The following is a 12,331-nucleotide window of genomic DNA, read 5'->3' as shown; positions in this document are numbered from 1 at the left end:
TTTGACTTAATCTGTTTGAAATGGATCTTATTTTACTTCAGCCAAAACAGTGATAATGGATGCACTGAATGGCCATAGGTTAGTAACAGTGTATTCTGGAGGGGCAGCTTCGAGCACTGCCCACAAAGGCCATAATTGAAAAGACACAGTAGAGACCATCATGAATTTCTTGATGAGGACAGGGCAGTCTAGATGTGGAAATAATGACATGTTCTGTGACTTGTTAGGCACATAATACCATTTCTTCATTTGTCACCTTCCATTGCTCCTGGTTGGTGCTTTTGGAACAGGCTTGGTACAGGGCTCATTATGGCTGAAGATCTCCAGCTTGACCTATAATAGAGGAAAAACTGGAGAGCAAATGGGCATGTATACTACAATCCACTCTGATATTTTATCACGTAGTCTATCTCATTTCTTTAAAAAAAGTTTTTGACCTGTTATCATTTTAAAAAATGCATTTATTGTCTGCATGTTTGCATGTATGTCTGCATGAATTTATGTGTCATGTGCATGCAATGGTACACATAGTCAGAATAGGGTGTTGGGTCTCCTGGAATTGGCATTACCTCTAGTTGTAACCTGTTCCATGTAGGTGCTGGAATCTGAACATGGATCCTCTGGAAGAACATCAGGTGCTCTTAACGATGGAGCCATCTCTCCAGCTCTCGCTCCTGACCATTTAATGACAAGACACAGTGAAGTAGTGATGCCTAGTTTGGAAACATTAGCCTGGGGTTGGGGATTTAGCTCAGTGGCAAGGCCCTGGGTTCAGTCCCCAGCTCCGAAAAAAGAAAAAAAAAATTAGAAAAAAAAGACCTGCAGTCTCATGCCCAGGAAACATTAGCCCATGGCACTCTCACTTCAAGGCATGCTGAGGCATAGATCCTGGTGGAGTGATCACTGAAACTTCTTTAAAGGGCAGTTTGTGAATGAAAAAATAAACAAAAGGGAAAGGGAAGGGAAGGACAGGACTGCTCCTAGATATTGTAGAGGAGTAAGTTTATTGTAGATATTTGGGAGACATAGGCAAAGTCAGACACATCTGAAAGATTCCAGAATGGTCATGACTGTGAACCATGTGAAGAGGTCAGGAGGGGAAGGAAGAGAGAGGAGTCAAGTACAGCAGTCAGAAAGGCAAAAGGTATAAAAGGATACAAAAGAGTGCCTGGTAAGCAATGCCTAGATTTTATAAGGAAGAGCCTCTGGGGAAGGGCAGCCCAGACTCTGGACTGAAGAGTTGTGGGTTGAGAGTGGTATAGAAACATAGAGTGGAGGTTTGCTTGGGCTCATGTTCAGAAATCTCTATGTATCACAGCAGGGCAGGCACGGTGGAGTGGCACAGTTAATAGCAGTATGGTATGTGGCAGTAGCTTCTCATCTCATAGATGACCAGGAAAGACAGAGTGGCCAGAACCATGTCTGGAATATAACATCAAAGGCCGTTCCTAATTACCTACTTCTGCTAGGAAGGATGTGCTCCCAGAAGGTTATATAGCCTTCTTAATTACTACCACCAGCTAGAGAATAACTGACCAATGGTACTAGTTGAGTCAAGAAATGACAAACACTGTCAAGAATGCAGAAAAATCTTCTGTATTGCTGCTAAGGATACAAGGCTTTACATCATGTGTAGGAGTTGTAACAGACCCCATGAACTTAGCACAACTGATACCATGCTGGAAACACCATGCTGACCTTAGAATCCAGCATATAGACCCCTAAATATAGCAACAAAGGCCTAACCATCAAACACCTAGGCCATAGTTCCTCGATCCTGGAAAAGTCCCTAAATGTACTAGCCTTGCCTTTTGGTTTCTATAGTTCTGCTTTTTGATATCTGCTATTGCTACCTGAAGTGTGTCAACTTAAGACATAACTTTTGTGTTCAAAACTCCAAAGGCAGGCTAGAGAGATGGCTCTGCAGTTAAAAGCTCTGGGTGATCTTCCAGAGATCCTAAGTTCAATTCCCAGCAACATCATGGTGGCTCACAACCGTCTATAATGGGATCTCATGCTTTCTTCTGGCATGCAGTTAGACATGTAAATAGCATACTCATATACATAAATAAATCTTTTATAAAAAATCCAAAGACAGTGAGACTTGGGCTGCATGATTTCCACAAATTCTCAATATAGCTGCTGACTTTCTATTGATCTTTAAAAGTGACCATGTGTCTTTTTGATAGATTTACCACACAGTAGAACCACAATGGAGGCTCTTCAAAAAATGAATCTAACATACGACCCAGGTAATATCTCTCCTAGGTATTTACAAAAAGGATTTCAATTCACTACATTAGAGATATATTTGCTTTTCAATATTGACTGTAACACACTTGTACTTGGCTCTCACATTGCATTGCCAGAATATCTAGCTAGGGTTGCCTGGAGGAAGAGAACTGATAGAATGAAAATACATGGAATATATATATATATATATATAAATATATATTTATATATATATATATAAATACATGGAATATATATATATATACACACACATATATATATGTGTGTGTGTGTGTGCGTGTGTGTGTGTATAATGTGTGTATATGTGTGTATACATGTACATTCATATCATATACACATATATATACATATACATATACACACACATACTGACTACATCTGGAATTAATTAAAACTCAACCTATGGGCTACACCTATGAGGGACTTCCTTAATTAAAATGTATTAAATCATTTGAAGTTGAAACAGCCAATGTATAATCTGGATCTTTTTAGGTAGAAAGATCTGCCTTTAATTTGGGTTAAATTATCTGATGGCAGCCTATATAAAGAATGTGGAAATGAAAAGCTCTATGCGCTTTGCTTGCTTTCCCTTGCTCTTGCTGGGAAGTCTCTCTCTCTCTCTCTCTCTCTCTCTCTCTCTCTCTCTCTCTCTCTTTCTCTCTCTCTCTCTCTCTCTCTCTCTTTCTCCAGAGAGAGGTATATCCATATAGATAGATAGATAGATAGATAGATAGATAGATAGATAGAGATATAGATGGAGAGAGAGAAAGAGAGTGAGTGAGTTAGAGATATGAATGACTTGCATGTTGTGTCTTGCTAGTACAATAATGACTAACAGTAGTCCTGTAGTTGTTCAATCTATGAGGCTCAGCTGGTCTTCAGTATACATTGTCTAGAATCCTGAAGAAGTAGGCTGTGATACCAGTAAAGGAATGAACAGAATAACAAGAGCAAGGACAAGCAAACAAAGGACAATGAGCTTCGTTCTTCCACATTCTTCATATAGGCTAACATAAGGAGGTTTGGCCCAAGTTAAAGGTAGATCTTCCCACCTAAGAAAATCCAGATTAATGTTGAGTATTTCTATTTCAAATGATTTAATAATTTTTAATTAGGTCCCTCATAGGCATAACGAATAAATTGAGTTTTAATTAATTCCTTATGTAGTCATTTTGACACAAAATATAGCCATAGCAAGAGTTCACAGCAGCTACATTAGGGAAGTAGCCTGAGTGTCAACAACAGAGAAAGGGATAAAGAAAATTTTGTGGGGGTTGGGGATTTGGCTCAGTGGTAGAGCGCTTGCCTAGGAAGCGCAAGGTCCTGGGTTCGGTCCCCAGCCCCGGAAAAAAAGAAAAAAAAAAAGAAAATTTTGTGTGTAAGCACAATGGAAAATTTACTCATAAAAATGAAATTATGTTGTCCATAGGAAAACAATTCAATGGAGACTATCATGAATTAACTAGGCTCAGTGAATTCTATTTTCTTTCATCTATGTGTCCTAAATCATACCTCTATAAGTGAAATTCTGAATATATGTTTCATAAAATTGGAAGAAAAGCCCTGTAGCATAAGAATGAATTTGACCTGTGTTGAGAGGTGAGAATTGTGCAGGTCTATGGAAATGGAAAGAGTGCATGCTCAATATTCAGTATGCACTTCAAGATATATCATATCTAATGAAGAATCTTGAACACATGGGCACTGGGGAAAATTTCCTGAACAAAACACCAATGGTTCATGCTCTAAGATCAAGTATTGACAAATGGGATCTCACAAAACCGCAAAGATTTTGTAAAGCAAAAGACACTGTCATTAGGACAAAATGACAACCAACAGATTGGGAAAAGATCTTTACCAATCCTACATCTGAGGGCTAATATACAAAATATACAAAAAAACTCAAGAAGTTAGACTCCAGAGAGCCAAATAATCCTATTAAGAAATGGGGTACAGAGCTAAACAAAACATTCTCAGCAGAGGATTATCGAATGGCCAAAAAGCACCTAAAGAAGTGTTCAACATCCTTAGTCATCAGGGAAATGCAAATCAAAACAACCCTGAGATTCCACCTCACACCAGTCAGAATGGCTAAGGTAAAAAAACTTCAGGTGACAGCAGATGCTGGCGAGGGTGTGGAGAAAGAGGAACACACTCTCCATTGTTGGTGGGATTGCAAACTGGTACCACCACTCTGGAAATCAGTCTGGAGGTTCCTCAGAAAATTGGACATTGAACTACCTGAGGACCCAGCAATTCCACTCTTGGGCATATACCCAAAAGATGCTCCAACATACAACAAAGACACATGCTCCACTATGTTCATAGCAGCCTTATTTATAATAGCCAGAAGCTGGAAAGAACCCAGATGCCCTTCAACAGAGGAATGGATTCAAGAAATGTGGTACATCTACACAATGGAGTACTACGCATCTATCAAAAACAATGACTTCATGAAATTCATAGGCAAATGGAATGAACTAGAAAATATCATCCTGAGTGAGGTTACACAATCACAGAAAAACACACTTGGTATACACTCATTGATAAGGGGATATTAGCCAAAAAGCTTGAATTACTCAAGATGCAATCCACAGAGCACAGGCAGCACAAGGAGGAGGATGACCAAAATGCAGATGCCCCCACTCCTTCTTAAAAAAGGAAAAAAAATATAACCATAGAAGAGGATATAGAAGCAAAGTTTAGAGCAGCAACTCAAGGAATGGCCATTCAGAGCCCAACCCACTTGTGGCCCATCTATATACAGCCACCAAAACTAGATAAGATTGAAGAAACTAGAAAATGCATGCTGAAAGGGACCAGATATAGATCTCTCCTGAGACACACACACATCCAGAGCATGTCCAATACAGAGGTCAATGCTAGCAGCAAACCACCAAACTGAGAATAGGACCCCCTGGGTGGAATTAGAGGAAGTATTGAAAGAGTTGAAGGAGCTTGCAACCCCATAAAAGCAACAATGCCAACCAACGAGAGCTTCCAGGGACTAAACCACTACCCAAAGACTATACATGGACTGACCCTGGGCTCCAACTGCATTTGTAGCAGAGAATAGCCTTATTGGGGCACCAGGGGAAGGGGGGGGCCCTTGGTCCTGCCAAGGTTGGACCCCCTTGAATATCGGGGAATATCGGGGGGCAATAAGGGGGATGTATAGGGGGAATAACTGTATGGGGGAGGGGAGGGAATGGGGGCTTATGGACAGGAAACTGGGAAGGGAAATAATGTTTGAAATGTAAGTAAAGAAATATATATAATAAAAACATATGTATAAAAAAGATGAAAGGACGATAAAGTAGAAACAGTAATCAGAAATATTGTATAAGTATATAAAATTTTATTAAAATCACACAATAAAATGAAAATAAGTATTCAGTATTTTTATTTAGTAAAATGAATTTAAAATAATATTTAAGTGATCAAATAATATTTTTAAAGTTTGTGTCATTTCTACATGTATAGAAAATCATGCAGATCTAATTAAAAAGTTAAAAGAAAGAAAAAAAAAGAAAAACTAGAGCTCCTAAGCTACGTGTCTCTACTCTCTCAAACCGCCATTCCACAAACATGGATCAGGTAATGCAGTTTGTGGAGCCAAGTCGGCAGTTTGTAAAGGATTCAATTCGGCTGGTTAAAAGACGCACCAAACCTGATAGAAAAGAATTCCAGAAGATCGCCAGGGCCACAGCGATTGGATTCGCTATCATGGGGTTCATCGGCTTCTTTGTGAAACTGATCCCACATCCCTGTTAATAACATTATTGTGGGTGGCTGAGTCCTTTCTCGTGGTGGGACTGGTAAACCAATGAGGGGGTGACAAGCTCATGAAGTAAAAAGTTGCCTGGATGCTTTGTGGTTTTTGTTTCTTTCCTCTTTCCTATGACGTTTTCTATTTCTAAATTAAAATAATTTCAAAATAAACATTTTTCCATAATAATAATAAAGAAAAACTAGAGAATAATTTTAGCACAACTGTAGCATTTTCTCAGTTGACTTAATATTAAATGAATATTTCCTAAGTTAGTTTCATATAGAATATAATAACTAAATCATCACAGTTAAGAGAAACATCAGAATAAAAATACCAACTTAATATTCTATAGGCAATTTTACTAACTGTTCAATGATATGTGGGTATGTTCTCTCCATCTACATCTATGTAATTTTCTATATTCCAGCATGTGTACCTATGTATATAAATATCCATATGTTTTTCTGTTCTTTTATAAACTGTATCAGTGAATATATCTCTTCAAATCAATGTGAAAAAGGATTTTGCTAAAAAAAAAAAAAAAAAAAAAAGATCTGGCCAGCTCTTACATTGCATAGCCATAATATTGAGAAATTTCCATATCCTTCTCCCTCTGAAGGAAGAGCTGCAGTTTCCCAGTAGCAGTGTTCTTGACAGCATTCTCGCGCTCCTGTTGGGCCCGCCTCTTCATGGCCTCCCTCTCTGGTCTTTGCTCTTTTGTGATGGGCTGTGAGACGACTGGTCCCAGAATATCAACTTTCTTCCATGGAATGGGTTGGCGGCTAAAGTCTTGCAGCAGATATTGGGTTTGAGGTTTGGGAGGTGATGGTACCTTGTTCTTGGCAGCAGAAACGAGCTCTCTCTGGAATGAAGTATGAGATGATGCTCTGTGGGGTACAGGCCTTGATGTTGCCACCTGAGGCACAGCACTGGACTGGATGAGGTTGGTTCCACTAGGTCCTGTGGCACTAGAGGAAATTGGAGAAGCTGGCTTGGTAGAGGCCATTGAAGATGTGCTGACAGGAGCTAGTTGGGATGGCCTGTGTGTTGTAAGTTGAGCTGAGTGGGAATGAGGCTGCACAGGGTGAACTGTGGTGGGCCTGTGTGAAGCCAGGGAAAGAGGCTTTCTAGAAATAGGTCTGGCTTGAGGCTTGTCCAGGGTTGGAAAAGGCAGAGGTACTAACTTGACCTTTCCAGCTGGGGGCAGCTCATACTGGGACTGAGATGGACACTCCTTGGAAGCACTGCTCTCTGCTATCTGAGTCTTCCGAGGGCTTTTGGGAGGACCCTGGCCCTCACATGACATGTTTAGCACTGCTGTAGTAACTGGGCTTGGGCCTGGATCTTTGTTGCTGGTGAAGGTTCGGAGACTCCCTAAGGAGGAGATGCCAGGTTTCTTCTCACTCTTCTTCCCCAGTGGGTGAAAGACCTGCACGGACTCCAGCATGTGCATGCCAAGGTGGGTTCGAGGCTTCTTAAAGCTGGTTTGACTGAGTTCAGGTGGATTCCTCTTCCTCTTGGTCTTGGGGACGGTGGGCTTCTCTTCTGCTTTGACTCTTTTCCTGGACTGCTTAAGCTCGTCTGTTTTCTTAGAGTTGTTCTCTGGTCCACTTGGCTTTTCTTGCCCCTGTCTTCTACCTCTTTTGTTCTTGTTGGCGGCCACTTTGGGAGCTTTGCCCTCCAGATGCTTTGCCATGTTTTCAATAGCTTTGTTGCTGGTCCCAGCAACACACACACTCGCCTCTCCCTCCACTAGATCCTGGTGCTGGATTTTAGCCTGAGGAGCTCCCTCAAGAGGCTCAGAAGATTTATGTTTATTCTTCCTCACTTGGTCAGAGGGGCCACTGATGACTTTCCAGTTTTCACAGGCCTGATCCTGGTCTATGTCTGTAAGGGTGTTGAGGAGTTGGGGAAGTTGAATGTCTGCCTCAAGTGTAGAGATGTCTTTGAAGTCGAAGCTGGATCTAATCTCATTCTCCAGTCCCCCAAGCTTTTTCGGACCCATGCTGATGCCTTCCAAATGGGCAATGTCAGAAGCAGACTTCGGTCTTAGACCCTCAGTATCAGCGCACTGCAGAGGCTGCTGCAAGTCAGGGTGTGCCAAAGTCACGATTGATGTGTCTTGGTTTTCTTTTGTGCCCTCATAGGCATCCAGAGTCTTTAAAAACTCATCGTTTATCTCATTCACGTTTTTGTTCTCTGTTTGTTCCAGGCTTGGAGCTGGAGGCAAGGCCAGGAATTCCGAAGGACTATGGATAGGAGCAGTTAATGCCCTGTCCCCGTTGACAGCTGATGGCCTTATCTGAGAAACCTGGGCACAAGTGCTGTAGAGTTCTGGACTCTGCAGCTGACAGTGTGTCTGGCCTGAAGGTGGCAATCCCAGGGACGTCTCCATTTGAACCACTGGAAAAGAGTGAGGGAAGAAGTCAGTGCCTGGGGTGAATGGTTCCCCACCCCTACCCCCATTTCACAGGACCACAGCACTCAGCCCCTGCAGCAGACGGAAGGCATTCCAATGAGCTCTTCTTGAGGAGCTTGGATGGTACTTCTGTTGGAAGACAGGTGGCGATTGCTCTGTTTCTGCAGACTGTTGCATGTCATGTTTTCTCACATAGCTTTTTTTTCCTTCAAGTTTGCGTAGTTTGTGGAAGAATACCGTCAATGGTACAGTGACTGAATTACCTTGATGTGTGCTCCTCACTTTCCTGCTCTTTTGTCTTTATTAAGACTGCCTCTAATTTTCGTGGAATTTTGTTATTAGGCAGGTTGACTGGTCCACAATTTTCAAAAACTTACCCGACACTGCCAATTTCTTTCAATTTTGTCATAACTCAGATGACCCCAGAAGCTTGCTTTTTTAATGCGGGCTTAGGTATCCAAACCCATTTAGGTACTCCTGTAAGTCAAGCATTTAAACAACCAAGGATTTCCTCTAACCCCATGTTTCACAATCTTATAAGTGGAATGGAAAATGGTATAGAATTTGAAATCGCTGGGCTTGGCTGTGACTCAGTAGTAGAGACCACGTCTAAGATGTTTTTGGACATGGGTTACCTCTGAAGTACCACAGCAAAAGAAAAAAAGAGGAGCAGCTTTAGCAACTTAGAGATGGTATCTTTTCTACACCATATTTTCTCTACAATTTTAAGTGTCAGAAAATTCTAGAACAAGTGCTGAGAATCTGGGAAGAATTCTTCCCCCAGGACATATTCTGAGCTACATTGCTCTAGAGGATTTCAACTCATGGAAAATCCCATGTGACCAAAACAAAAAATCTTCAGTGTCTTCTAGACAAAAGAGCAATAGGTCAGGAAGGAGTCTAATGCAGTGCGTCGGTGGATGGGACCGATTATCTTGGGTAGTTACCTGTGTGACTGTGGTGTGCTTCAGGGATATTACTTAATAAGGATGGTTGCCACTCACTGTGGCCTTGCATTCTCTTTTAATAGAGTCTAAAGTTGGGTATGGGAAGACAGAGTTGGACCTAATCTGTCAGGATTCTCATTCTCCCTCTTTGTGGGGTGTCTACTACTAAAATGTAGAGGTCTGTCTCCTTGGAGTGCTAATCCCACTCCTTCCCTCCTGGATCTGTACTCACCGGGAAGACTGTTGGATTGAGCAGATGTGGAATAGGAGAAGGCAGAGGTAAAGAGTGGTATTTGGACATTCCTTGGCTGAATCTCCTTTAGCACCATCACCATCTCTGGTTGGATCGCAGAGGTCTGACTCCCAGGGTAGGGCATAGAGCCATGGGCCTGCAAGCACTGCCCAAATTCTCCAGCTATCAGAGGACCCAGGCTGTTGTGCTCATAGTAATAGACCTGGCTACTACCATCCTGGTAGGAAGGTGCCAGGCTGTATCCTTGATTTGGCATCTGCGGTGGTGTGACCTGGACAAAGCTGGCAGACAGTGTTGGATAGAAAGGAACTATGGCACTGGGATCTAAAATTTTATCACACTGGTTTGTGATAGCCAGGGAGGAGAGTGTAGTGTCCTGGTCAATGATGGTTACATTGACTCCCTGGAGTGCCTCTTCCCTCCCATCTCTGCTTCCAGGGAAATCCCATTTGAGAGCACCTGGATAGGAGGGTGCCGAGGTGGAGATCTGACCCTGCTCAGTCAGCACTGTCAGCATGGTTGTGCCAGCATGTGGGTTAAGGTAGGCATTACCCATGAGTGGCTGGAGAGAAGTGCTGGATGCTGATGGTAGGAGCCATGGTGAATTCATATCTGGGGTGGAGACTCTGGAGATGTTGCACACCCTTCCTGCAGACTGTGTGGAGTTGCTCAGCACAGGCAGAGAAAGCTGCCGAGCCCTTTCTGTCCCAAAGAAAGGTGAACTTTGGAAATTTTCTGTAGGGAGGAAGAGGACAGTGGAAAAATGGTGAGGTTGATGCTTTCTAGGTTCCTGTGGGTAGCAGTCCTATCTCCAGTTTGTACTGGCTGGGATTGTCTAAGACTGAAGTTTCCTCTCACATCCCAATTGCAAGTGCTCAGATTGATTCTTGGCACTAGTCAAAATGACACTCATTTGATCAGCCAACTGTTCTTCCTCTGTGGGCATGGACTTCCTGGTTGAACTGGTTCAACCTTTGCTCCAATCTAGCCATGGTCCTTCTTTGCCCTGCCTTGTCTTGCTGTCACACCTGCTGTGACACTGCCTCAAAAACTGTGCCCTAGAGTAAAAGTGTTTAGAGGTAGGAGAGCCTTAACTAGCTTCTCAAGCTTCTGCCTTTTCCTGTGCGTGTCTCTTTACCTAGAATAGGCTGGGCTTGAAATCCTAGAAACCAGCTTGCCTCTGGATCAGAAGTGCTGCTGTTAGAGGGGAGAGTCCCAGGACCACCAAGCCTGTCTATACTCTGTAGGCATTTTTGTTTTTAAAAATTACATATCGGGGATTTTGTATATGAAAATTGTATTTATTTATTTTACTTTGCTAACTCCCCCTTTGGCCCTCCCACTCTTTCTATAAATGATGACATTTATCATTTAAGTATAACTCTTAAACACCTATGTGTTTATGAATTTATGTATATAGCCCACTGGTAATATTTCATGGTGGGTACATGTGTTGAGGACTGACCCATTGAGATTTGCTAACCTATTTGCAGGTTCATCTCTGAATAATATTGACTCTTCCTCTGATTTTTGTTAATTGCCCATAACGCTTGTAGAGGGAAGCCTTCTGAGGATTTCCCACCTGTGTCAGTTAGTGTTGTGCAGAAAGTAACTGACTATGAAGTTCCCAGCCCCAACTAACAATATCCAACACAATTGTACATACAGGAATTACAGAACTCTGCGCAAGACATGATCGATTGTACGATCCAGGAAACAGAGTGGGATAATATACTGTATATATGACAGTGAACTTGTACCCAGATAAATCTCAACAATACAGTTGACTAAACAAGGCTTGGTAAATGGCAATGCCTTGAGCCTTTTGATTTAAAATGTGTGGTTCTCAGCAACATTCTGTCCCAAACTATCTTTGTCTTCCTTCAAGATCATCTCTTCAGGTTTGACTCCCTTTATTTCTCTGTTTTCTAGCCCTTCATCTTTATACTTTGGATTTTTTTGTTTCCCAGTTCTTTTGGATCTGTCTTTCACATAACCTCAATAGTTCTTTTGCTATAAGAACTACCTTCTCAGAGTCCAGTTCCTTCTTAGTCTCCCCCACACTCACTTCTCTTTTAAGATTAAACAGCCTAGAGCCCAGACCATAGTGGCACTGTAATCTCTATGAGGGGGATAAAGAATCAGTTGAGAGTAAACTGTGTGTATAAAATCACATTCTTAGTAAGAAAAAGAGCTAAATATGAATTTCAACATGACATTCATCCCTAGTATTCTAAAGATTTAAATATATACCAAAGCTAAGGAAAGATGTAATAAAAAGTGTTTGAAAGTTTCTTTCCTTACCGGACATGGTTGGGGGGCTCAGTAGGGGGAGTAAGAGTACTCCACCCTACAATTGAGCCAGATAAATGGTAGTCTTTGTCTGATTTGCTGACCAAACCAACGAGTGTGTCTAGTATCAGACAGAGCTCACTGGATACTACTGGTCACTGGTCACAGGTTACCTGTAATGATCCAAATTTGTTTACAGGCAGCACCATGGAAACCTCAGGATTCTACCAGGTGCTGATAGGCTAGGAGGGAGAATGATGTCATAAATCAGGCTGTAGCCAATGGGAAGGACAGATTCTGAGCTGCAAGAAAGGGTTGAGTGGAGAAGATATTAGGAGAGAAATAGCAGCCCTGAAGGCTGAGGTAATTGCTGGTGAAAGGTGGTAATCTTTACA

General features: G+C 41.9%; 1 protein-coding gene and 1 pseudogene across 1 annotated transcript; one reads left to right on the top strand and one right to left on the bottom strand.

Moving 5' to 3' along the window:
• Nucleotides 1–5,589: 5,589 nt before the first annotated feature.
• Nucleotides 5,590–12,089, bottom strand: C1h2orf78 (similar to human chromosome 2 open reading frame 78). Its single transcript, XM_087600250.1, has 3 exons — nt 11,949–12,089; nt 9,624–10,379; nt 5,590–8,428 (listed from the first exon to the last, which is right to left on the bottom strand). The coding sequence occupies exons 1-3, from the start codon at nt 11,953–11,955 to the stop codon at nt 6,591–6,593; spliced, it is 2,601 nt and encodes an 866-aa protein (XP_087456376.1). The 5' UTR covers nt 11,956–12,089; the 3' UTR covers nt 5,590–6,590.
• Nucleotides 5,795–6,195, top strand: Sec61g-ps9 (Sec61 translocon subunit gamma, pseudogene 9; annotated as a pseudogene).
• Nucleotides 12,090–12,331: the final 242 nt, after the last annotated feature.

Source organism: Rattus norvegicus, chromosome 1, assembly GCF_021556685.1.
Source record: "Rattus norvegicus strain SHRSP/BbbUtx chromosome 1, alternate assembly SHRSP_T2T, whole genome shotgun sequence".
In the NCBI taxonomy this organism is placed as follows: domain Eukaryota; kingdom Metazoa; phylum Chordata; class Mammalia; order Rodentia; family Muridae; genus Rattus; species Rattus norvegicus.
Note: the sequence above shows the minus strand (reverse complement) of the source record. Positions and strands in the feature narration are given on the sequence as shown.

What these genes read in the sequence shown, in the direction of transcription:
- C1h2orf78 (XM_087600250.1), bottom strand. An exon ending in TCAATCCAACAGTCTTCCCG is followed by an intron (nt 8,429 to 9,623) that starts GTGAGTACAGAT and finishes ACTCTTTTCCAG; the next exon opens with TGGTTCAAATGGAGACGTCC.